The sequence below is a fragment of the Emydura macquarii genome, unplaced genomic scaffold (assembly GCF_026122565.2).
Source record: "Emydura macquarii macquarii isolate MOO-44397 ecotype Brisbane River unplaced genomic scaffold, CSIRO-AGI_Emac_v2 contig_2246, whole genome shotgun sequence".
NCBI classification, from domain to species: domain Eukaryota; kingdom Metazoa; phylum Chordata; order Testudines; family Chelidae; genus Emydura; species Emydura macquarii.
Genome location: NW_027132383.1, coordinates 1,457,130 through 1,483,681, shown reverse-complemented (window position 1 = coordinate 1,483,681; position 26,552 = coordinate 1,457,130). Strand labels below are relative to the sequence as shown.

Sequence of the window (26,552 nt, the reverse complement as noted above, 5' to 3'; positions counted from 1 at the left end):
CCACCAACCCACGGAGGGCAGAGTGGACATCAGCCACCGCTGTCACTATGTTAGGTCGACTTCTTTTTCAAGCGTAGACAAGGCCTAATTTGAATTTGGTCTGGCTTCAGCTTCCAGCCACGATTACGTGTTCTGCCTTTCTCAGCTGGACTGAAGAGCCCATTACTGCTGGCTGACTCTGCCCAGGAAGGTACTTCACACACCGATCAAGTCACCCCTCAATCTCCTTTTTTGATAACGTGAACAGAGTGGGCTCATTAAATCTCTCACTGTCAGGCATTTTCTCCAGCCCTCGACTCATCTTTGTGGCTTTTCTCTGACCTTCTCCAGTTTTTCAACATCCTTTTTAAAATGTGGACCTTAGAACTGGTCTCAGTATTACAGCCCTGCGTGGTTGGCCCATTACCTCCATAGTGAGCTAAATCAAAGGCCTGAGTCTGAACACCTTGGACTCTGGCATGTTCAAGATCTAGATCTGGCTCCACACTTGGGATCCAAATATGGGGTCTGTAGTGCAGAGCTCAGCTCACCCCCGGGGAAGGTGAGGAGTGATAGGGAGCTTGTAACTCCTAAGGGGGTGGGAGGGAATTGTGTAGGATGGTGCAGAGGGTTAGAAGCAGGAATGTTAGGTTAAAGCTGAGAAGAAGGATGGTCTTGTGATTATCACCTGGGGCTGGAACTCATGGGGCTAGGTTTGGTTCCTGCTTCAGTTTCCCTGGGTGTTGTTGAGCAAGACAGGTAACCCCTCTGGGCTAACACGTCATGGCTGTCTGTGCTGTATAGATTGTGAGCTCTCGGGGGCAGAGAGTGTGTCTCACTATATGTATGTGCTGTGCCTGACACAAAAGGTCCCTGAGCTCAGCTGGGGCCTCTAGATTGTAACACAAAGAAAAGGCAAATTTAGACTCAGCACGAGGGAAATTTCCCCATCAGTGAGATCTGGCAGGCTGGGGACCAATACTGCCAAGGAAGTGGTGGAAACCCTGATGCTTGGGTCATTTAACCCTGGAGTGGACTAAAGCCCTAAAAACAATAGTGGGGAACAATTTGGGCCTGGCTGGGGACGGATGAGATATGGCCTCATGGATCTTTTCCATGATTCATTTCCAGGGTTCCTGTGGATTGTGTAATATGACCAAATCCTCAGGTCCAAATTCTCAGCACAGCCCACCAAACAAAGCCATAGGAGCTGCCAAACTAGATGGGACCAGGGTCCCTCTCACTCAGGATCCTGTCAGACAGCCGCCAACACCAGCTGCTTCAGAGGAAGGTGCAAGAAACCACCTGCTGGACAATTTTCTAATAACTCACCTGTAGCAAAGCTTCCTCTTACTCCCATGCACTCAGTGGCTGGCTCAGACCTGAAGCACAGGGTTTATGTCCCTGACACACAGCTTTATTTTGCCCTCTCCAATCTAAATACGGAAGTTCCCATTATCCATATAAATGTCTAATACTTTGTTGAATCCTAACCTCCATGATACCTAGTGGCAGTGAGTTCCAGAGGGTATTTATGCAATGTGAACAGAAGTATTCTCTTTTGTGATGTGCCCTCATTTCTTTGCCTGAGTGCATTTATTCCACCCGAGCACTTCTGGGATGCCTTTTAAAATCACAACATTTGGGAAGCATTTAGCAGTGTTTCTGATTTAGCAGGGGCAGCCCTTCTGCTTTCATTGAAGACTCCTACTCTGCATACAGCAGATGAAAGGACCAGGGAGAGCTTTCTATTTAATCCATATAAGGAAAGGGTTCGGAAGGGGGGCAAATTCCATTCACTGAGCTTTCAAGATGTCCTCGAGAATTGAAAGCATGAGTTTAAAGCTCTGATTGTTTAACAGGGAGGCAGCTACATAGTCTATTAATAGCCCAGCTTTACTGTTGCACTGGATCTAGTAATTCAATTACATTTGCTGCCGGACGGTCCTGTTTGCAGATGTGTATCTTCTACAGCACATGCTGTGCGGGGCACAGGAGTGCAGGGAATGCCGCACTTCCCAACTGCTCCAGAGCCCGGGTGATGCCCGGACTGCGAGGAAGTGGGAGGAGAAAGGCCATAATTATAGCTAATACAATGCAAGGTCTTTGAAGACATCTCCAGCTGCTGCCCAAAGCAGCTTTTCTGGAATTAGTCCATGCTCTGCCTAGGGGCTGGTTAGTTTTTAATGGCAGATTGGATATAATTAACATAAAGGGCATCGCCACATGTAATAGCACTGCCCTTTTCACCCAAGCATCTTGCCATGGGAGAGTCACTATTTGAATCCCATTTCACTAATGGGAGCCAAAGCACAGACAGATGAAGTGACTTGACTGAAGTCACACAGGGGAGTCTGTGGCAGAGCTGGAAATAGAACCTAGGTCCCCCTGGCTGCCAGTCCTGTGCCCCAGCCCCTGGACACGCTGCCTCCTCTACATCAGAGTGAGGATAGCTGTTCTTCTCTGGATCCCACAGGCTAGACGGGGGAGAGGAGGGCAGCCAGCAGCTCAGAATGGTGCAGTGGAACTCCCGGCTCTCCCCGTCCCTTTGACAGAAAGACGTAGCTGGCCGAGACTGCAGGTCCCTGCTGGAGCACTGCATGCTGCAATCTGTAGTCTCCACCAGCTGTGCTCCCCTATTAAAGGTAAAGGAGGCCTCAGTCTATTTTACGCAAAGCAGGTGCAGCCCACAGGCAGTTGGCAAACTGCCAGTACAGCCCATGCCCAGGCACAGTCTGGGCACCCTAGGTATGGACCTTAGGCATGGCTAACAAGGACGTATTTAGCTCAAGCGTCATTAATCTGCGGCTCTCAAAGTGGTACACAGACCCAAGGGCTGACCTGCACGGTGCTGAGCATTCTCAGTTCCCATCGGCTTGCCCCACTGATTAAGCCATCAATGTTCCTACCATGGCTACAAAACGTTCACCTTACCAGTGAGAAGGGCAATGGTTTACCAGCACTCAACAACCCAGCAACAATTCCCCACGAGAAGGCCAGTGGAATCTGGGGAGGTGAGGGGGAAGTAAGTATGTTTCCCAAGCTACAGTTTCACGAAGATGCTGCAGTTAACACCCTCCGCTCTGACAGGCGTCTCAACAAGCACGTGGCAGGGAGGAGAAGGACGTGTCACTAAGAACAGCGTGCCAGGAGGCGTCCTTGCTGATTTTAGAAGGAGATCTCTCTCTCCTGAAAGGCAGCAACACACATGGCAGCCCAATCATTTTTCAATGTGCCTTATAAAAGGAAACCAAGAATTCCTCCTCCCCCCCAACCACGAAGCACAGCGCTTGTGTAAAATGCCCTGGCAGCCCGTAATTAGACATTTAATCTGATTTACAGGTAGGATTCCTGGCATTCAGAGGCCCTGCTGGGAACAGATGGCTTTTTTTAAAGCTAGGATGGAACCCAATGACCCCAAGTTAACATAACACCTACCTAAAGGATTTCCCTTTCAGAAGGCAGCTTCCTTATAACAGCAGCTAAGCGTTGCCCTGGTCTCTAAGGGCAGGATCAAAACCAAAGAAGCAATTCTGGTCAGAAAACAAGGCCCTGGGACGGCACCGGGCTGATTCTCTGGGTGTCGATTAGCGCTGCTCCCTTTGCAGGGCTGTTGAACTGAGAATCGCAGAGGTCTTGCTGACCACATTGTGAGACTGTCTGATTTCACTCTACACGTAAATCCCTGCTTGTCTCACTCCCACTGAACCAGCCGAGTTGTCCTTGCGGCCAGCGGCTTTATGCTAGGGGAGCTCTCCCCACTCATGCCCATGATGGACACATGCCACTGTTATGTAAGGCTGTGCTAAATACCAATTAAGTACTTCAGGTAAACCACATGACAAGTGCAGATTGGAAAAGATGGCACAGGACGTGCAGGAGACTTCACACAACTGAACTGTCTTGGATTTTTTGCACTAGAAATTCAGGCATTGGCAGCCCTGGAAAACTTTGTGGTGACTCGAGAACTTGTGCAATTACACTCACACTTTGTCACCGGTTTATAAAGGGTAATAAGTGACAACCAGCTCTTATAAGCACGTTATAGACTTGAGTGGAGGTATGTGCTATAGATGGTTATAATACAGGGGGATATGCAGCAATTTGCTGACCTGTTGGACTCTACAGTAATCTGTAACATTTGATAAGCCATTTATTAAACCAGCCACTAGTCACGTATAAACCTTTAAAAACTAATCATGACCAAAACTCTGTCATCATAAGAGGCTGGAGAGTGAAAGCTGCAACAACTGAGAAAGGAAAGAGAATTTTAGTCGGATTGTTTCAAACCCTTTTTTGCTTACACCCATTTAACTCCAACACCTAATAAACATGTGGGAGAAAAGATGTGGGGCTAAATTTTAACAGCCTAACCCTTCAACGAAGAGCGGGGAGCGCATCCAACACACGAGACCCCTAACATCTCCTTGACCAGAGCCAGATTTGGTGCTCCACATATTCTGAAGGAAACACACAGCAGGGGGAAAAAGACCTTCAAAAACACCCGCTGCCTTCTTAGTGCTCGTTCTCCATCATGAGAAAAACAAATACACAGAAGAGCGGGGTTTAAACATTGTTTATTGGTCACACTTAATCACGTGACCGTCTTTTCTTCCCTCTGACCTATATTTTGCCTGCTTTGAAAGCATAGTACTCTAGGAGCGGCAACCATTCATTCAAAGCAGGAGGGGCTAGCCAGCAATCAGACGTTTCGGTGAGCGCACCGCACTCATCTTGACATATGAACGTTAACCCCGTAACGACCGGGCGGCTGCTGTCCCAGGCAGCCTGGCGTGTCTGGAAATGATCATTTACCTTCAGACACAGAGCCGCACTGAGTCACGCTTACAAATGCAGATTTGTCGAGGGGCAGAGCTGGAACCGTTCCACGAATACTGGCGAGTCACTAGAGCCCTCATCCCGCTCCATCAATACCGAGCCCACACCCAAGCGTCCTGAAGGGAGGTCTGCATTTTTGGTGCTAATGAGCCATGTTTTATATTCACCCCCCCGGGCGCTCCCCCAATGATGACTGTAGGTAGCTGCCATGCGTGGTTAAGCTCCATTTAACACAAAGTATATAAGCCAGTTTGCATATTTCCAAATATTTTGCCTATGCCCATAAATTTCAGCTAACAGTCAACACACCCTGCCCCAAGCAGCGCATGGAGCTGCACAAACCCTGGCGGCTGTGCCTGGGAGAGCTGAGTGGAAGGTCTGGGGTTAGGGTCTGGGACTGGGGGCTGCTTTCTTAGCAGGTTGGAGAGGCTGGCATTAGTGCCAGGCCAGTCACCTCTTCTTGGCAGGTATCACCCATCGTCCGCTCCTTCCGCGGCTGGCCAGTGGAAGAGCAGGCCCCACAATGATCTTTGGTGGCCACAGGCAGAAACTGTAGGCCATCTGGCAGCCCAGGCAAACAAAGGATACCGCAGCTGGTCTGTGAGCCACGTGACACTTTGTGGGCCTGCCCGTACGCGTGCGACCACAGTCAGTTACAGCAGGAGCAGCCCACTTGTCCAGGGCACACAAAGCTTTCTGTCCTCGGGACTGCCTGCCTTCCTCTGGCTTTCCCTGCTGTGGCCTGCTTCTGTCACTGCTAGTGGGGCTACAGGGGTCAGGCCCCATAAGGAGCCAAGGAGGGGTCACGGCAGGTTGGAGGGCAGGTAGAGCTGCAGGCAGGCAAGCGCAGCAAGAGGCGGGAGGCATGCCGAGAGGACAGCGTGTAGATGTTCTCTACTTTGGACAAAGCTCTGCAACCTCTTGCCAGAGGGCAGCTCTGTGACCCAGGGGCTGAGTGAATCGGTTCCTGGGTCCCCCCGTGAACCCTTGCAGAGCTGGGCACTAAGCCCCATGTTTAACCAAAGAGCATGTGGTTGATGGGTGTGATTTCCCTGAGAGTGCAGAGCCCCCAATGCCCGGAGTCCAGCACTGAACGCCAAGCCTGCTGGGGAGCGCAGGGAGGAGCGGGGACCACTTCACCACTAGGCCGGGAATGTACCAGGGACATCTCCCATCCTGGATGTTTTAGGAGTTCACTGAATGTTAAGCAAGCCCTGCCCAGACGCAGCACCGCATTTGCTATCCCCCTCAAGCGCCCCGCGTTGCATCCTTCCAGGACTTGCTGTGCCCTTGCCATACACTGAACTCAGGAGTTACCCAGGGCCATTCGCTCCCGGACCTGCTCTCTCGAGGTGCGTTTACACTGCAGTGAAACATCCGCGACTGGCCCGTGTCAGTGGGCTCAGGCTGCAGGACTATAAAACTGAAGTGTAGATGGTTCAGCTGGGGCTAGAACCTGGGTTCTGGGACCCCACAAAGATCCAGCCCGAGCCCCAGAGCTGGACTCAGCTGACGTGGGCCAGCTGCAGGTGCTCTGTTGCAATGCAGACGTACCCTCTAGTTTCCAAACGCTCTATCACTTCCTTTCAGCCAATGCCACTGGCTTCCAGGAAGTCTCTGTGACCCCGCTGCTGCCCCCTTGGACTGCATCAGAGCCGCTGTTGGAGAAGCAGACGGGTTAACAACAGGTGTCTCTGCAGCTGAACTGTAACCTCATTATCCAGGCGACAGCCAGCTGTCTCCTGTAGGGCGCAGGAGGGGCTGGGAATGACTGAGGCTTGGCTGGAGAAGAACCAAGCAAGGGGTCCTGTGTGCTGATAGCTCCATGTGGAGAACTCTGCCGCTAGCAGGAGTGAAGTAAAACTCAGATGCAGCCCCTCCTGTGGCAGAGGCGCTAGCTACAACTGCCCCTGCGCTGCCGACGGAGGTCACTGCTGGTTGTCAGGCTACAGTGGGCAGTGTGGGACAAGAGTCCCCTGCGATTCACCTACCAATCTGCTACGCCTCTCTATGCTGCACGTCCCCAGCCACTGCAGCCATCAGCTCCGGATCCCAATGACACCGCCAGGAAATGCAAAATGTGGTTCATCCACCCAGGGAAAAATAATCCCTTGTGCGTATGCCCAACAGGAGGAAGAAACTAAGGGATGAGGAATGGAGAGCGAGTGAGTGTACATGCTAGGGGTGACAGTGGGCTGCATCTTCAACAGTAGTCTGCAGTGAGACATGGCAATATCCAGGCCAGGGGGCTGGGGGCTGCACACACAGACCCCTCACATCCTGGCGCCAGCAATGGGATAGGCTCTCTCGGTCAGGCTCTAGTGTACCTGTGCCTAGGACACTGTGTTCAGGGAACCATGGAAACCTCATCAGCAGAAAGATACTGGCAAACTGGAAGGAATCCAGAGAACAACACCAGAGCGATCAGAGGTTGGAGGGATGGACTCGGGAGGAGAGTTGAGAGAGCTGAGTCTGAGCGTTGGCCAAGGGACACATGAGCAGGCTGCACGTATGTGAAAGGTGCAAAGGCCAGGCAGTGAAAGCACGGCGCTAGGGGAAGAACTAGGAGGACTGCAGGATGAATGTCAGAGACATCGTCTTGACAGCGAGATGCTTCAGGCTATGGAACAGCCTCTCCTAAGAGCAGCAATGGTCCAAAGGAGAACAGAATCTGGCCTTTTTCGTCTATACCAAATGCTGCTGATCTGGAGCCACTGAGCCAGAAGCTGAAAGAGCAGAGCCAGCAGACACTGGCAATAGTTAGTCGGGTCAGCAGCTGAGAGAGGAAACGCTAGCCGGTCCTAGGCACGTCGCTGTACCGTAACTGGCAGTGGGACCAAGAGTGAAGAGCTCTGCAGTAATAACCGGCCAGGGTGTGAGCTTGGCTGGCTGGCAGGTGCCAGGACTGCTAACAACTACTCCGCTCTGCCCGGGAGTCGAAGGAGAGCTAGAGTAAGGCCTGGGTACCTCCTACTGGTTCATTCCTTCATGAGACCAGATCCAGCACTGCTGGGACCCAGCACTGAGCCACCAAGGGATGCACGTTTGTTTGGAGACAGTCTCTGCACAGTTCCGGGGAACCCCATTTCACCCCCAAATGCTTCACTCTGCCCATTCCAGAGTTGAACTGAGTTTACATAGCCACCGGGCAAACTAGCAGGTATGCTCCCTCACCCCAACAACTGGGGCTGGATGCTCCATGGCAGGGTGGACAATTGCTGGCAAATCTCCTGTACTGAATGGGAATCACCCCAGGGGCTTTGGCTGCTGGTTTTCCTCAGGTAACTCCCAACTGCTGGGTTCCTCATGAAACAGCCTTGGGCCAGCGCATGTCATGGGATATGAGGGAAGGTCCTCTCCTGGATCAGTAACTGGTTAAAAGACAGGAAACAAAGGCTAGGAACAAAGAGTCAGTTTTCACAATGGAGAGTGATAAATAATGGTGTCCCCCAGGGGTCTGTACAGGACCAGACCTGTTCAACATACTCAGAAATGAGCTGGAAAAAGGGGTAAACAGTGAGGTGGCAAAATTTGCAGATGATTCAAAATTACTCAAGGTAGTTAAATCCAAAGCGATCTCATGAAACGAGGTGACTGGGCACCAAAATGGCAGATGAAATTCAATGTTGATCGATGCAAAGTAATGCACATTGGAGACCATAATCCCAACTACACATACAAAATGTTGGGGTCTAAATTAGCTGTTACCACTCAAGAAAGAGATGTTGGAGTCGTCGTGGGTAGTTCTCTGAAAACATCCACTCAATGTGCAGCGGCAGTCAAAAAAGCGAACAGGATGTCAGGAACCATTAGCAAAGGGACAGATAATAAAACAGAAAATGTCTTAATGCCACTATATAAATTCTTGGTACGCCCACATCTTGAATGCTGCATGCAGTGCTGGTCACCCCATCTCAAAAACGATATATTAGAACTGGAAAAGGTACAGAAAATGGCAACATAAATGATTAAGGATACAGAACAGCTTCCATCTGAGAGATTAAAAAGACTGGGACCCTGGGTTACCTAGAGAGGTGGTGGAATCTCCATCTTTAGAGGTTTTTAAGCTGCGGCTTGACAAAACCCTTGCTGGGATTATTTAGCTGAGGTTAGTCCTGCTTTGAGCAGGGGGTTGGACTAGATGACCTCTGAGGTCCCTTCCAACTCTATGATTCAGCTCAGAAAAGAGACAACTAATGGAGGATATGAGAGAGGTTTATAAAATCACTAATGGTGTGGAGAAAGTGAATAAGGAAGTGTTATTTACTCCTTTCCATAACATAAGAACCAGGAATCACCCAATGAAATGAATAGGCGGCAGGTTTAAAATTAACATAACATCACTTCCACACACAATGCACAATCAAACTGTGGAACTCACTGCCTGGGGATGTTGTGAAGGCCAAAACTTTAAGGGAAATCAAAAAAGAATTAGTAAGTTCATAGAGGATGGGTCCATCAATGGCTATTAGCCAAGATGGTCAGGGATGCTACCCCACGCTCTGGGTGTCCCTAGCCTCTGACTGCCAGAAGCTGGGAATGAGTGACAGGATGGGTCACTCGATGATTGCCTGTTCTGTTCACTCCCTCTGAAGCACCTGGCATTGGCCATGGTCGGATGCAGGATACTGGGGTAGATGGACCACTGGTCCGACCCAGCATGGCCATGCTTATGTTCAGTGCAGCCTCATCATCTCAGCACTGGGGGCAAATGGAAAAACCCAGCCTGCTTCCAGAGAACCTCCCCCTCTTGTCAAGCATCTCTAAGGTGCTGTACTAATGCCTCCCTCCCATTACTGCCACCATGAATGTGCTGCCCCATCCCACCCTGCCCTCCTGACACCGCAACGAGCCAGGCTAACACACAGCTGGAGTAAATCAGCTAACGCGGGTGTCCTGTGCCGCACAGCAGAGCCAGCCCTCCCCAGCCTGGGCCTTTCCTCCCACATCCACCTACCACAAACAGGCAAAGGAGAACTGCCAGCATGCTGCGAGCCAGCCGCCGGCCACCGCACTTCTGACCAGGGACACAACTACAGCGAGTGCTGTGGGCCTGGCTCCGGGGCTCCCGTTTTCTTTGGGCTCTGGGGGTATTTTGACAGCACACAACGACACAGTTTCAAATGGGCAAACGTTTGGTTGAGGCCCCAATTCACTAGGCTCCCCTCTTCAGAAGAAGGCTGCAGCTGCTTTTCATGCCAGAGTGGGTTTTGGGGTGAAGGGCAATTAGACAGCAACACAGAATGCATCCTAACGGTAGCAGCAATGATTGGCTTATACCCTGCAGAGCAGGGATGCATGGCGCACATGGCATGCTGCCGGATCAACCTGGCCTTCCAAGCATCCTCCTAGTGCAGCTCCAGCTAGATGGCAGAGCAACCAGCCAGGGACGGAGCAGTGCAGAAGGTCAAAGGATTCAGCCGTTCTCACTCCCTCTCTATCTGGCCCCCATTACTGAGCACCTCACAACCTCGAACGTGTTTATCCTCTCCCAGCCTAGAGTCCATCCAAACTCTCAGCCCTGCTACCTGCTGCCCTCTGCTTCTCAACACCCCAGGAGATGTCCCATGATCTCATTGGCTTTCTCCACTGCAGTCTGTGTCCCGCCCCTTCACTCACGACAAATGAAAACACCTCTGTCCTCACACTGCACCCCATAGCCACGATCCTCTGCATCTTATTTACATCCCCTGACCCCTCCCATCCTCTGCCCAGGTGTTCACAAGCTCAACAGCTTTCACCCTGCTACCCAGCCAGGAAGGAGTCACAGAGCAGAACTGGACCCCCAGTGATCCAATCAATGTGAGAATTCGGTCCCGGCTCAATCTGCAGGCCAAGAGCCTGCTCGACCCCTGTTCTTCCAGGCTGGCATCTCATCTGCTGGCAGAACGGATTCTGAGCGCCTGGGGCAGCCTGGGGCTGATTTGCGGGAACAGGCACTGCATGGATGGAGTTTCGTTTGCACGTTCTGTAGCGCGCTGCACTGCTTGACAAGGAGCCCACCTCGACGGATCGACAGCAATCACGTCTCACACAAACCCTCTGCGGCGCTCTGAGTTTTGATCAAGCAATCTACTGGCAGTCGGGACTTCCTCATTGCAAAGGGACATGCTATCAGCGCTTGGGTCCATGCCAGTCCGCCTGCACGGCTTATACCAGCTAGGTTTCCTGGCTCTGCTGGCATTCCCGCAAATTCTTCCGTTTCTTGTTATCATCATCCTACAATGGGGTGGTTTTAATGCAAATCCCACTCCCTTGTTACATCCAGGACTGTGGGTTGGTGCAAGAACACACTGCTCAGCATAGGAACATAGTGATCTAGAGAAACCAGAGAGAGGAAAGAGCTTTGAGCTAATGCAGTCCATCTCCCTCAGGGCCAGCCTGTCTCCTGGTTCTTTGCTCAAGCTAGTTTTAGACAACCCAGGCAGGCTGTTTGGAGAGGAATGATGGCTAGTGCCTGAAGCACTGGACCTAGGACTTGAGAGACCTGGGTTCAAGTCCCTGCTCTCCCACGGACTCTGTGTGACCTTCAGCGAGTCATTCAGTCTCTCTGAGCCTCAGCACACCCTGAAGGCTGGGAGGCACTCTGTAATGGGGGCCTTGAAATCCGACAAGAAGATTGCGTATAGCCCATTTCCCCTGCACAGTGCACCACTTCCCTCTGTTCCGCGTGTGGGTCTCACACAGCAGAAGGGGAGAGGAAAAACATGTACAGAACTAGGAGAGTTTGGCTGTAAAATCACAAAATCTGGCAGAGGATTTGCAGGCCGCTGTAAGAGCGAAACCTACAACGTTGTTTTTAAATGACTAGTGTTTAGACGGACTGTCTGTGTAACCTGGGTACAGCAAACCCTGCCAGGGGACAAAACAGACCAAAAAATCCATGGGTCTAACATGACTTGGCTCTGTGCACAATGGCCAGGCAAACAGTGCTAGAACCCAGTAAGTACAGTCTCTTCTCTCCGTTTCAGCAGGTTAAAAACAAACAGAAGGAAGTACTACTTCACACAATGCACAGTCAACCTGTGGAACTCACTGCCAGGGGATGCTGTGAACGCCAAAAGTATAATTGAGTTAAAATGCCCTGTTCTGTTCATCCCTCTGAAGCACTTGGCACCGGCAACTGTCAGAGACAGATACTGGGCTAGGTGGACCATTGGTCTGTCCCAGGATGACTGTTCTTACGTTCATTACAGACCCAGCATAGATGTGGCCTTTGTGTAAAAGGGCCATGCTTTGAGAGGTGGAGCCCCACGGGGTTTCTGCCTCACATCTGGGGGGTGAGGGGCCAAAAATTCTCCAGATCCTGCTCTGCAAGCAAGAAGACTCACTTGCTGGTCTGCGCAGCTCCGCTGGCAGATTCAGAATGAAGAGGAACGGTTCCAGCTCTATGAAAAGCCGAAGGATGATTTGTCTCTGATCAGAGACCTAAGGAGAAAGTTCAGAATGCCCGTGTTGGAGACACTTGATGAGCAAAACCAACAGTCACAGAGTCCACAACATGGCACGATCCAGGAGCTTGTTTGCCCAGAGTATGATTCATGCTTTACTGCTCCTTTATTCAAATCAGGTTTAAGACTCCCGGCCACCCGGGCCCCACCATCTGCCAGCACATGCAGGCAGCCTGGCTGTGCTGTACCAACCTGCCCTGGCTCCCAGCGATTCTACTGACACTTCACAGACCCAGGCCTGTGCCAGTCTCACTATGCTGCTGCAGGCGCACACAAAGCGGAATAGCTAGAGAGGGCAGGACAGGTCATAGAGGGGGTGTAGGAAGGCAGAGGGCCAGGAGAGGATGCCGGAGAGATGGAGCTATAGGAAAAGGGATGGGAGGAGAAGAGACGGAGTTACAAGGAGCAGAGGAGGATGTGTAGGTGGGAGGAGAAGAGAGAAGAACACAGGGAGGAAGGCAAGGTGGGGGCAGGGGTGTCTCAGGGAAATGATGGAAGCTGCATTATCTGAGTTTGGAACTTGAAGGATCCTACCCTGATCCGGAGATGTGTGGGGGAGGGACTGGCTTGGATCCAACAGGGCTTTCCCACCACTAAGCTCGATCAGTCTGTGGAAGGAGAGGATGCCTGGGTAAAGACTAGCTGGAAGGGGAAGAATGAAAGGCCGGGAGGAAGGGGAACGAAGCACTGCAAGAGGAGGGAAACACCACAAGGGAGAGACGCATGGCTTTTCCTGGCCTAACTTTCATGCTGCGACCCAGGGAGGGAGCCAGGGAAAGAGGTCCCACTGCAGCATCTGCAGCACACAGGGGCAAGTTCTGACTAGTTGCAAGCAGTGAGATGAAGCTTCAAAGCATCAGAGCCTTTGGACCAGCCCCTGTTTGTTTGTGTGTGTGGGTCCCAGGCAAAGCCTGAGCGCAGTGAGCAGTGTTCACTCAATGCCCCTTCCCCAGCCAGGGACTTTGCGTGTGTCTGAAGCTGTGTCAGAGCGGTGGATCTCAGGAACTTTTCCCCAGCAGGCAGAGCTGGCCCAAGCCAGCGGCTCTGCAGAGATGGTGCACTGCCAGGGTTGAGCGCACTCTGGGTTGTCATGCAGAGATTTCACAGTAAGAGGGACTGGCAGGTGAGTTTCCTCTAAGCTGGCTGCCTTGAAGAGGCCCATGGGCCTTCACGTTCTGCCTGTCTCCTGCTTCCTGCACTTGGATGTTTGATGCAGATGTCGCACAAGGGGCTCTGCGTGATGGAATCCAGAGCCTGTCAGCAACACACACAGGGCTCTCAGGATCCAGGGCAGCCAGAGAGGCTCCTGCTAGCTACAAATGGAGAGAAGAGAGCGGCCAACTAGATGCAAATAGTAGAATTATTAATAATAATGCAGAACAGGCATGCAGAGTGTTCAATAAATACTCCTGTTCTGTATTTGAGGAAAAACAGATGTTAGTCTCAGCAAAAAATGATGACACTCTTTCTATTCTGGGACGATATTAAACAGCAACTACTAAAATTAGATCTTTTTAAATCAGCAGGCCCAGATAACTTGCATCCAAGAGTTTTAAAAGAGCTGGCTGAGGATCCAGATGCATCATTAATGTTGATTTTGAATAAGTTTTCAAACATAGGGGAAGTTTCAGAAGACTGGAAGAAAGATAATGTTGGTGCCAATATTTAAAAATGGTAAACGAGATGACCGGGCTGACATCCATCCTGGGCAAGATAAGCTGATATGGGATTCAATTAATAAAGAATGTAAGGAGGGTAATATAATTAATGCCAATCAACATGGGTTTAGGGAAAAGAGATCCTGTCAAACTAACTTGATATCTTTTTCTAATGAGATTACAAGTTTGGATGACAAAAGTAATAGAGTTGATGTAACATACATAGACCTCTATTAGGCATTTGTCTAGGTACCGGAAGACAATCTGATTAAAAACTATAACAATATAAAATTAACATGGCACATGCTGAATGGATTAAAAACTGATCAACTGACAGGTCTCAAAATGTAATTGTAAATGGGGAATCGTCATCAAATGGGTATGTGTCTAGTGGGGCCCTGTAGGGATCGTTTCTTGTTTAACATTTTTATCAATGACCCAGAAGAAAACATAAAATCGCCCTTGACGACATAGAACTTGGGGGAGTGGTAAATGATGATGAGGACGGGTCACTGATAGCAAGCAATCTGGATCTCTTGGTAAGCTGGGTGCAAGCAAACAACCTATATTTGAATATGGCTAAATGTAAACAAATACATCTAGGAACAAAGGCCATAGGCCATATTTACAGGACAGGGACTCTAGCCTAGGAAGCAGTGACTCTGAAAAAAATACGGCAGTCATGGTGAATAACCAGCTGAACTTGAGTTTTCAGTGCAATGCTATGGTCAAAAGGGCTAATGTGATCCTTGGATGCACAAAAAGGGGAACCTCGAGTAAGAGCGGAGAGGTTATTTTACCTCATCAATCTGGCACTGGTACTACTGGAATCCTGTGTCCAAGTCTGGTGTCCTCAATTCAAGAAGCACGTTGATAAATCGGGGAGGGTTCAGAGAAGAGCCACGAGACTGATTAAAAGATTAGAAACCTCTGAGGAAAGATGCTCCAGAAGGAGGATGAGGAGAGGAGCTGGCCTTGCCCGACTACCCACAGGTCACCAGGCAGCCCTCTGCATCTAGAGCAGAGAGGACCAAAGTGCAAGCCTGGGGGATTCCTCACTATGAAGATGCAGCCTGCAGACACTTCAAGTCCTAGCATGCGGTGCACCCGTGGAGCTGTGGGGAAGGGTTTGCATGCTGGGAAGCCACCATCTCTGTTGCCTGCTCCCTCCATATCAAACGTAAGGGGACCTCTAGTTTCTCCCACTTGACACCAATCAGCTGCAGCTTTGAGGGCCCCTTCCCTGCTCGGTGCCCCAGTTCCCCCACCCCTGTAAAACAGGGCTAACCTCCTATCTCACAAGGCTGGCTAAGGTCTGCTTTGTAGATAAACGAGCTATAGAAATGCTTACTGCTGTTATTCATTTATAACTTGCTATTATTGCCGGCTCCTTTGGGTGAAGTTACCCTGACCAAACAGGGGTTTAATGTGCCAGTAGGATGGCTGAGTCGTCCCGAGTTCTAGGCAGGCGTCTCTACAGCCTGAGGTAGACAGCTGAGGGCTGTAACAGACCTGCACTTGCAGTGGACCAGACACAGGGGGGAGGCACTTCACAGAGCACAGACCAGTGGGTCACGTTAGCTCACAGCATGTCCAGTGGGGGTGCAGAGTTTCTGCTAGCTGAGCATTAAGACCCCTGGAAGCTTTCAGAGACCTTCATTCTTGCCCCCAGCCCAGCCCAGAGCTGCAATGCAAGCCCCTGACGCGCAGTGAGTACGGCAAGCGTGGTGAACTTTAACAGAGCTCAGGGGAACATGAGAGCAATTCTCAGCGCACTCGGCTGGGAAGCAACACGTGTGCCGTGGTGCAGAGCAACCCAGCGCTCTCGCCAGGAAAATGAGCCACACTAAGCACATGCAAGATGCCTTCGTGGACAGAGGGATGCGGAGTCAGACTGTGGCCATTGGCAGGTGCTGGGTGAAGGGGAGAGCCCAGTTTATGAAAGAAGCCCATTGTGGCCTAACGATAACAACTGCCTGGCTCCGGAGAGAGAGCTCTGCACGCTGACACGCAAACTCTACACGGGTTGCTTCACCCTCCACTAAAGTGCAGCCGCCTCTGGGGTGGATGGCAGCAGTGTTTAATAGTGAGCAGTGCCGTTCTGCAGCAGTGCCGGAGAGGAAGTGAACAAGACCGAGCCTGATGGAAAGCCCAGGGGAAATCTTAGCTAAGCAGTTTGTAACTAGAGTTGAAGTGTGGCCAGGACACGAACACTAACCCTTCTGATGGGTGCTACATGATCTCTGCTAACCGCTGCTTCCATCTCCTCAGCAGTGCCTGAGCCCTTAACACCAGGCTGGGGCAGTGGTTTAACTCGGAGCGGAGACAGTACCACCTCGGCAAGGGTTTTCTATCGATCTCCCGTCCAAGCACTGCCCAAGGTCCGTCACACACTGGGTATGGCAAACAGCGCTCCTTGTTTGGGGTGCAAGTGGGAAGTCTGCTGTGCTCCCTGATAGCCTCGCCGAGACCTGCTTGGATATTAATACAATTCCACAGCTCCCCCTCCGCAATGTCTAGGACTAACAGCCACAAACAGCACTCAGTCCTGCAGCCAGAACTCGCTGGTGGATTTGCAGTGAATGCTGCACGATCTGGTTCTGTAAAGCACGTTACTGTACCAACGAGGCATGTAGCCATGGAAACCGAACAATTGCCAAAGCAACAATGTGCACACTTGCGATTGCCTTTCCAAAAAGAGTCGTTCAATTCTGCCGCAGGGCCCGGGGCTCTGGACTTGCAGCAGGCCGCTTGCTGACCAGTCCTACCTTTCGTTACAGAGTTAGTCACCTCCCCCACCACTTGGGCCGGTGTTTGGGTCACATCACAGATCGTATGCGCAGGGCCAGACACACCATTAAAGAGACCACAGGCATCTCCTGCGCTCGGTAGGGGAGACAGCACAGATACCACGACACGGGTTGCTGCTGCACTTGCTGTGCCGTCCAGACTGGCTACATTTGTTGGAGACTCCATGGTAAGAGCACCCAGGAAAGCCCCGGTTCAGTCCCTTGCCCATGCCCAGCCCCTGCGCCACCATGATCTCATTTAAGAAGCCAATGCCCCTCCCATATCCCCAGTGTCCCACTGCATTATTCTGCACACCACCAGTGTGGGATCGGCACACGACCCATCACAACATGGGAATGTACGAAACTTAACCAGCGAAGGCAATAACACAGATACTGTCTGGTTCTCCTGCGTCTTCCACCTGTGGATTTCAAAACGCTTTACAAACCCTAACAATTCAGCTGCACGATCCTCTGGGAGATGGGTCGGGATCATCATCTCCATGTTACAGATGGGGAAACCGAGGCACAGGGAAGGAAAGCAACTCACCCAAAGTCACACCACAAAGCTGGGGCAGAACTATGAATGGAAGCCAGGAGGGCTGACTCCCAGCCCCCTGCTCTCCAGCATGTACTGTGATCCTTGCATGAATACAAAGTCAAAGCCCTCGTGTTACATAAACTGTACAACTTCCTCCCCACCCACCAAGATCTACATAAAGCCAGGACTCCCACGCAGCCCTGCACCTGGAATGTCAAGTCTAAAAGCAGCATGTGCTGGGGATGTAAAGCATTCTTAGAGTCAGAGGCTGCCTCTGTGATACAGCAAGGGCGGAACAATGAGACTCGTTGAAACGCTACGTCCAGCTTGTGCTTTAAGCACAGGGAAACGAATTCCAAACGAGGAGTTTAATGTCTCCCACAGAAAGGGGATTACGCTGGGTCCCACCCACTACACAGCAGTAATGCAAAGCATGGTGTCATTACAACAGCCTAGAGGGGGACAAATCACGGAGCAAGCTGGATTGGTCTCAGCTACACACCTGGACCGGTCCATGCCTTCACGGCCCCACCAAAGCCAGCTCTTGCCCGTGTCTCTGCCCTGTGTTCTTTCCCTGGCATTCCCTCTTCATCCTGCCCATGGCTCACAGCCACTTCTTGTTTGCGGTCCCCCTCTGGTCACATTGTTCCCTCGGACTCGGAATTCCCACCCTGACCCGGCCCACCATGATTCATGATTCAATCCTCCCCACTCTTCAGCTCTTCCCTAAAAGCTCTCACAGGAGCATATTCTCCAGTAACCTTCTGCATCATCTCCCTTTCTCTCCTCCATTCCATGTGTCATCACCGTCCCACAGGCCTCCATCCATGGTCCCCTGCTCTTACCATCTAACACCCTTGTGGTAGGGTCCAATTCAGTCCCAGGAGCCCAGCTATTCCCTCTATGCTGGTGATTCTCCAGCCCTGACATTTCCGCACTTACTCTCAGATACACCCTCCTGGGTGTCTTGCAGCCACCTAAAGTTCAATGTGTTTAAAACTGAGCTGATCTTCCCACCAAATCTTCTCTCAACATCTCTACATCCCTGCTGAGTACATCAACTTCCTCTCCAGACAACCAGGATGGCAACTTTGGGTTCCTTTTCCCATCTCTTGTCTGCCCCCACGCTCTGTTCCTCAGTACGTCCTGTTTCTTCCTCCTCTATTTCATCTCCAAGGTATGTCCTTTTTTCTCCATCCTGACTGCTACAAACTTGGTCCATGCCTCAAACATCATCTGCCTTTGTCCCATCGGCCAAAGCGTTATCCTCTCCACGACTCCTACGTTTCTTTGTCTACTGATACAATTCTCTCTCTTTCCTATTGTGCCAGCCACATCACCCCCCTCGCTCCTGGCCGACTGCCCCTTGTTATTCTAGTCCTGGCCTCCAAGCACAGCTCTGCTGGTGTTCCTCAATCCCGATCTGCAGCTCCCTGCCATTCCAGGACAGGGCTCGAATAAGTTGGATGGAGGGGGAAAGGATGGTGGGAAAATGTTTTGCAGACCGGTCAAAAGCTGCTATGGGCAACCCTTTTCAGGGAAGAACAGCCGCGGACTGGGGGCAATACTGCATCTTACCGCCTGCCTCCCTCTCTCTCGTCTCCTCTTCGGCAGCGGAGTGACCCAGCTGAGGAGACACTGGCGTCTGCTAGTCAGGAGAAAGGTCTGGGTGCCAGCACCAAGGAGGTTGTCAAGGTAGTTACTGAGGCTGGGGTTATGCAAGGGGCCTTAGGGTGTGGGAGTGGCTTGAACAGCTGAACTTCCCATGCATGAGATCAGAGTTCAACCAACAGAGCCCCATACTGGCGGGGACTCAGCCGTGTCTTCTGAGTGCAAAGATGCCGGTTCTACTTCACAAAGAGAGCGCCTTAAAGGAGCAAAGCGTGTCACAGACGACAGAGGACAGGAAGAGATCCCTGGTCATTGAGTCCAGTCCCCGGCTATTGCAGGCAAGCCCATCAGACAAGCCCATTCATAAACTGAGTAAGAGCCATCTTAAACCAAGTCAGGGGGTTTGCTGCCATTCCTCCTGAACAACTAAGAGGAGAAAAAAACACCTACCCTCGTCAGTCCTCCAAAGACACCTTGTAAACAGCTCCTCTCAACACCATAACACCCCCGTGTCACAGCCTGGTGTTGCAGGGGTTGTTGTTCCCACACCACCTGCTGACCATTTCTTTGGCCCTATGCCGGCCACTGTACTTCTTCCAAAGCCCAGTCCTCTGGCCAGGTCACCGTTTCAGTTCAGCCCCCTTCCAGGGTCACAAAAATCCAACTGAAAACCCAAATAAGCCTCTGAACAAATTATTCTTCCAGCCCCTTGGGCTACGCTGAAGTTCCCTGCTCTTTGCCCCCAGGCTCTTTGCTCCTTTGGCCGAGCGCTGCCTTCCAGGGCTTTTCCCCAGAGGCCTTTCTGCCCAGTATTTGTCCGTGAAGAGCTCTGATGCGCTAAGGGGCTACATTCGTGTAAGCAGCTGTACTGTTACAAGTGCAAACAGAACAAAGAGGATTTGATTCTATCTAGGGCCCAAACTGCTCAGATAAAAACCCGAATGCTCTGCAAGGGTCTGTCAGTTTAACCAGTTCGACTGTAATCAAAGCTTCTGGCACATGGGAAATGTGATCAGCCCTTTTGCCAAACTCTATTCCAGATGAGAGCTAAAAATAGCCCCGAAGAACAGGTTAGACGTGTGCTTCCCATTACAACACTGTGGAGGGGAAAGGTGCGGAATGCAGAATCGCTCTTAGGAAAGTCCAAAACAGAATTTTAGCCCAGAAACATCAAATACGAGGAACAGAAAAGTAACGTATGTAGCCTATTTTTTGGCAGTAGTATTCGGTCCAAAATCAAATAGGGGCCCAGTCTTTACATTTTTTTAAAGCTTGTGAAATATTGTACAAAAGACAATAGTGCACTTCTGTCACTACACCCAGCTTCTCACTCTACAGCAACACAGGTCTATTTCTCTGACTACACGGTTTTTCAATAACTTCATGTCTGAATTAGCTTACACGGTGACACACTGAACAGGTGTCCTTAACATTCACCTTGAGCAAAACAGCTGTTGGACAGAGCATCTATGCTCATTTGACTTTTCCCTTCACTCCAAACACCATGTATCACACTGAACGCTCACTCGTTCCACGGGACAATTTGATCCTAGTGAACAGAGCAGATTGTGCCTGGTTCAGCACCACGGCTGGAATACACATTTTGTAGTTACATAGAACCTCAAACATTTTGATTGCTCAAATGAAAAATCAGAACATTTCAGCTGTCCTAGGACATCAGAAGAAAAATGGAGACTGTCCCAGTAGAAGGTCCCAGGAGCACACTGATCCTGCTAACACTTGGGTACATAACTTTACTCCCACGAGCAGCTCTGTTGAAGTCCGTGGTGCAGCTTACGTGGCCTAGTCTTCCAAGAACAGACCAGGTTTAAGGTTCCTTATTCTATGAACAAGAGAATGTTGGACCTGAGTAAGATACAGATACTCTCTTCTTGATGCTCCCTTGTGGTTAAAAATGCCCTGACTCAGCAAAGCACTTAAGCACATGCTTAACTTTGAGCACATGTTGAAGTGCTCTACTGAACCAAAGCTTACAGGAAGGAGCTAGAAGTCAGGTGAACAGGGTTCTATTCCCTCCTCTGCCACTGATTCACTGTGTGATTTTGGACAAGTCACTTCACAGAATCATAGACTAATAGGATTGCAAGGGACCTCGGGAGGCATCTAGTCCAACCCCCTGCTCAAAGCAGGGCCAACCCCAACTAAATCATCCCAGCCAGGGCTTTGTCAAGCTGCAGCTTAAAAACCTCTAAAGATGGAGATTCCACCACCTCCCTAGGTAACCCATTCCAGTGCTTCACCACCCTCCTAGGGAAAAACGTTTTCCTAATATCCAACCTAGACCTCCCCCACTGCAACTTGAGGCCATTGCTCCTAGCTCTGTCATCTGCCACCACTGAGAACAGCCTAGCTCCATCCTCCCTGGAACCCCCTTTCAGGTAGTTAAAGGCCGCTATCAAATCCCCCCTCATTCTTCTCTTCTGCAGACTAAACAAGCCCAGTTCCCTCAGCCTCTCCTCATAAGTCTTGTGCTCCAGCCCCCTCATCATTTTTGTTGCCCTCCACCGGACTCTCTCCAACTTGTCCACATCCTTTTTGTAGTGGGGGGGCCCAAAACTGGACAACAATACTCGAAATGCAGCCTCACCAGTGCCGAATAGAGAGGAATAATCACTTCCCTTGGTCTGCTGGCAATGCTCTTACTAATGCACTAATTCATACTAATCCTATTTCCTCCCTCTGTGCCTCAGTTTACTCATCTGTAAACTGGGGATGCTGACATTTTCCTACCTCATGAAGGCTGCAGGGGGGCGGATCACAAGATTAATTTATTAATGTGTGCGAGATGTGATGAGTGCTATGGACGTGTCAATCAGAAGGCAAGACAAACGTTAAAGTGGACAGGTGAGGTATGAGGGCAGCCAAAGTACATGGCGTTCGACAGCGCAGCTTGAGACTGTCCTCAGTGGAGGTCTATAAAATCATGACTGTGTGGAGAAAGAAAATAAGGAAGTGTTATTTACTCCTTTTCATAACACAAGAACTAGGGGTCACCAAATGAAATGAATAGGCAGCGGATTTGAAACGAACAAAAGGAAGTATTTCTTCACACAATGCACAGTCACCCTGTGGAACTCCTTGCCAGAGGATGTTGGGAAGGCCAAGACTATAACTAAGGTTCAAAAAAGAACTAGATAAGTTCATGGAGAATAGGTCCATCAATGGATCTTAGCCAGGCTAGGCAGGGATTGCTGTTTGCCAGAGGCTGGGAATGGCTGACATGATGGATCACTTGATGATTACCTGTTCTATTTATTCCCTCTAAAGCAACTGTCATTGGCTACTGTCAGAAGACAGGATACAGGGCTAGATGGACCATTGCTCTGACCCAATATGGCCGTTCTTATGTTCTAAATGTGACTGGTGGAAACTACAGATCCCAGCATGCAATGCTCCTCCTGTCTTATGAGAGCAGACTCAAAGAGCTTGGCTTGTTTAGCCTAACCAAACAAAGGCTGAGGGGAGATACGATTGCCCTCTATAAATACATCAGAGGGATAAATCCCAGGGAGGGAGAGGAATTATTTAAGTTCAGTGCCAGTGTGGACACAAGAACTAATGGATAAAAACTGGCCATTAGGAAGTTTAAAATTAGACGCAGGTTTCTAACCATCAGAGAGTGAACAACCTTGCAAGGGGAGCAGTGCAGACAAAAAACCGAGCTGGCTTCAAAACTGAGCTTGATGCATTTATGGAGGGAATGGTATGGGGGACAGCCTAATTTGACTACTAGTAGTAAATATGTCCAATGGCCTGTGAAGGGATGTTAGATGGGGGGTTCTGAGTAACTACAGAGAATTCTTTCTGGGTGTCTGCCTGGTGAGTCTTGCTCACATACTCAGGGTTTAGCTGATCATCATATTTGGGGCCGGGAATGAATTTTCCCCCAGGGCAGATTGGCAGTGGCACTGGGGATTTTTTGCCTTCCTCTGCAGCATGGGGCATGGGTCACTTGCTGGTGAATTCTCTGTATCTTGAAGACTTTAAATCATGATCTGAGGACTTCACTAACTCAGCCATAGGTCAGGGTCTATTACAGGAGTGGGGGGTGAGGTTCTGTGGCCTGCGTTGTGCAGGAGGTCAGACTAGATGATCATATTAGTCCCTTCTGACCTTAAAGTCTATGAGTCTATCCAAACAGTAGGTACAGCTTAAGTCATGGCTGAAGTGGGACTAGAGGTATCTAGGTTCTTGAGCTGGTGCACCTTACCAGACTGAATTTCACTTTGCATGCTGGTAACAGGAGGCTGCATCTCCCAAACACAAGTGTCTCCTGCAGAAGAAAGGCCCATCCCATTTGGGGAGCTATGTCCCATTTTTAAATGTCTCCGCTGTCAGTTCCAGCTAAGTTATTTGAGCCAAGGACAGCACAAAAGTCACTGTGCACTAATTCACGTGACCTGAAGGTGACGTGCCAGGCCCAGAGCTGAGCTCCACTATTGCATGACTTATTACACAATAACTCATTCCCCTGCAGCCTCTTAAGGGGATCAGCATGTGCCAGCGCGAAAAGCTCAGCTCTGCCTGGCGTGCCATCATCGCGTGCCTCTCTGTGCCTCAGTTTCCCCTTCTGTACAATGGAGCTTTGCCATCTCACGTGGTTACTGGGAGGGGAAGTGCATGTTGGGGAAGTGCTCCAAGATCCCCGGAAAGATGCTAGAGAAGGGAGACGTGTTAAAAGTGCGGAGGTTGAGAATGTATTTAAAAAATCCTCTTCCTGTACTCTGTCTCCAGGGGAAGGAGTTCATGACAGCAGGAGAGCACCCGATACCACAGCAGGACAGCCCGGAACAGCCCGGAGTGATTGTCTGTCTTGTCTCCCCCCTTGTTACAGAGATAGACTGGGGGGGGAGGGGATGGCAAAAGAAACCCAACAAACAACCGCAGACAGCTGTTCCTACCAAACATATGGTGTGTGTTGCACTCTGCGTGTGTGTCGGTAACACAGGAGCTGCCACACCGGATCAGATCAGATCAGATCAGTGGTCCAGCTAAGTCCAATATCCCAGTACCAGATGCTGCAAAATGTGTGATACGTATACCGGCTCAGGTCACATCCTTGGTCAAACTGGGAGCTTCTCAGATCAAAGCGCAGAGCCCCCATAGCGAAGACATGATTCTCAGTTTGAGCTGACCGTGTCTGCATTGCCTGGGGATCCACGCAGCACCCACTCGACGCCTATACCAGCACTCCCTGGGCCCATCCTAAAGTGTGGCCTGGACACAGCCACTACTATGGCTGTTCCAAGGTCCCTATCAGGAATGTGAGGGGATGTCCACAGACAAGGGACCCAATCCGGAGTGAGACCTCTGGGTGCCACCATAATATAAATATGAAACAATCAGAACGGTAGCACTGCGTGTGAAGGGATGTCTTTTAGAATGCAGCTCTTTAGCATTGCGTGTCACACACAGTCAAGGACTTCCTGCCCCCTCGAATGATCTGGGCCAGGGTATTATAGCTATGTGCATTAAATGTGCTTGTGGCATATCAGTCTCACTGCTCAATGCACTCGCTTGATCCCTTTTCAAGATGGAGCTGAGAAGTGGTGATTAAATGTAAACTAGCCTTTGGTTTCCAGCCCCCAGTGATTGCCAGCGCCTTACACGCACTGAGCTGGTTTAACGCTGAGCTAAGAGGCCAGGCGTTTGCTGCACTCAGTCTGACCGGTTACCTTCAGCAAATGTCTACGAGCTGGAATTCTACACAACAGAGCGTTTTCTTAGCACTACAGGCCCCCCATTGGCTTTGAATCGCTCCATACATGTGCAGGATAGTTAAGAACAGATCCTCCTGCTGCAGCTGCCCAAGGGAGTTGCAGTTTGCTCACAACTGATTGAGGCATCCCAGCTGATGGGTCCAGTTGTGGCAGCACTTTGTCGAAGGCTAAAAGCGTGCCGTCCTGGGAAAGGCTAAGGGGCCAATGAGGTGAACCATCACTGAATGATCCCAGCCCCCCACTGGGAAGGTTGCCCTGTCTAGAACATCTGTAGCAAGATGCAGGATGTCGCGTTGGTGCAGGTACTGGTGTTTCCCAGGCACTTACAGTCTCGAGCATTACTGCCGGTCACCTTGTAAGTTGGCCTGCTGGAGAGATGGGAGGGGGTGTGGGAGCTATCACGGAAAGGGAGGATCAGAACTCAAGGTGGCAGGTTTTCTGGGCTGGAAAGGAGTGCTGCACCCACCCTGACTTAGCGTTGTAACACTGCTCTTGTCATTAAAGCAAGAGGTACGTTCGGCTGTTACAGACAGTGTCTTTAGACTGCACTGGAGTAAAACGTTGTAATTAAATAGCTAGCTCGCTCTCTCCCTCACACACACACGCACACTCCCACCCCACCTTTACTGCTTAATCATCTGCACACGTTGGCTCATAGGAGATTTGACCAGGACCATTTCTCTGTCCCAAACACTTACCTTTTTAACACCCATTTCTCAGCATTAACACAACAGGCAAGTTCCCCCTTTTAAGAAAAACTCTACATGTCTTGTCAGGCCACAAAGAAAAAGCAGCACTTTCCACATCTTCCTCATGCCCCCTTCCCCCTTTCTCCATGCACCTTCGCAGTATAAAAGCCAACCAACCTAGATCAGGTTCATCTCTATGCAAACAACATGGAAATCTAAGCCCTTTCTTTAACGGGCTCTGGTTAATTACACTTCCGCCCCCTCTACTAATCGGTACATTACAAGAAATAAATTAACCTTATTCAAACAGGTGCCAGATAAAAATACCAGAACTGTAGAAATCTGCCGGCAATTTACCACCGAACAGCCTGTTTGGTGACTCAGCTCCACGGCAGATGATGAAAAGGTGGCCGAGCCCACGTTAATGAGCCCACGTTAATGGGAATTCATTAATGCTGCTGCCAGTTCAGAGTGATTCATCCCTGTCCCATTCACTGCCTCCGTCGCAGCCACCAGTGCTTCTGCAGGCACCTCTGGCTACCATGGCATTTCCCACCACGGCCAACCCCACCCAAAGGCTGTAAATGCTACTGAGCAAAGCACAGGCCCTGTCTACACTAGGGATGGACAGGGATTGATGCTGGATCTCAGACAGGACTCTCCATAGCAGGGCCGAAGTGGGCTAGATACCCAAGGCAGAGAGCAGCCCCACGGCCAGTCTCGCTCTCATTTGGCTCCCATTCACACCAGTGTCCAAGCCATGGTAGCAGAAGGCGCCAGAGGGCATCACAAACACGTCTCATCCCTAGCGCAGGCACAGCCCGAACGAACGGTTAAGGAGATGAACAGAGTCACAGTGGAGGTGGAGGAGAGGGGTAAGAGGCTGAAGAAAAGCAGGTTTGCTACTACGTCTAAGACAGGAAGGCGCTAAACGAACAGTGACATGGACCCTACCATCATGCTCTTCGATATAGGGCTTGGGTTTCTTTCTCAATTTGGATTTCTTCTTATTGTTCCTTTCCAGGAGCTCTTTAATGTGCTGAGTCACTGAGAAACAAACAAAACGATGAGGACAACAGAATGGAACACAAAAGAGAAAATGGCTTAACGTGCAGAGAGCCCTGTTTTCAAAGCCGGCAGCAGAGGGAGGCATTCTCAGAGGAGACTGGCCTTTGTTTGGGTCGCTTTGGAATGGGGAAGGCAGACAGACACCTCAGCGAATTGTCTTGTCAGTTTTTGGTGACGTCCAGCAGA

At 50.5% G+C, this 26,552-nt stretch overlaps 1 protein-coding gene across 6 annotated transcripts in view; it reads right to left on the bottom strand.

The window, feature by feature from the left end:
* Positions 1-26,552, bottom strand: part of ARHGAP39 (Rho GTPase activating protein 39) — a 345,937-nt gene that overhangs the window by 64,831 nt on the left and 254,554 nt on the right. For 4 of the 6 annotated variants that reach the window (XM_067560096.1, XM_067560095.1, XM_067560097.1 and 1 more), the window contains one exon: positions 26,253-26,345. The exons of the other annotated variants lie outside the window; for them this stretch is intronic. In XM_067560096.1, coding sequence (XP_067416197.1) covers positions 26,253-26,345 — 93 coding nt within the window. The remainder of the gene's footprint in view (positions 1-26,252; positions 26,346-26,552) is intronic. 6 annotated transcript variants of the gene reach the window in all.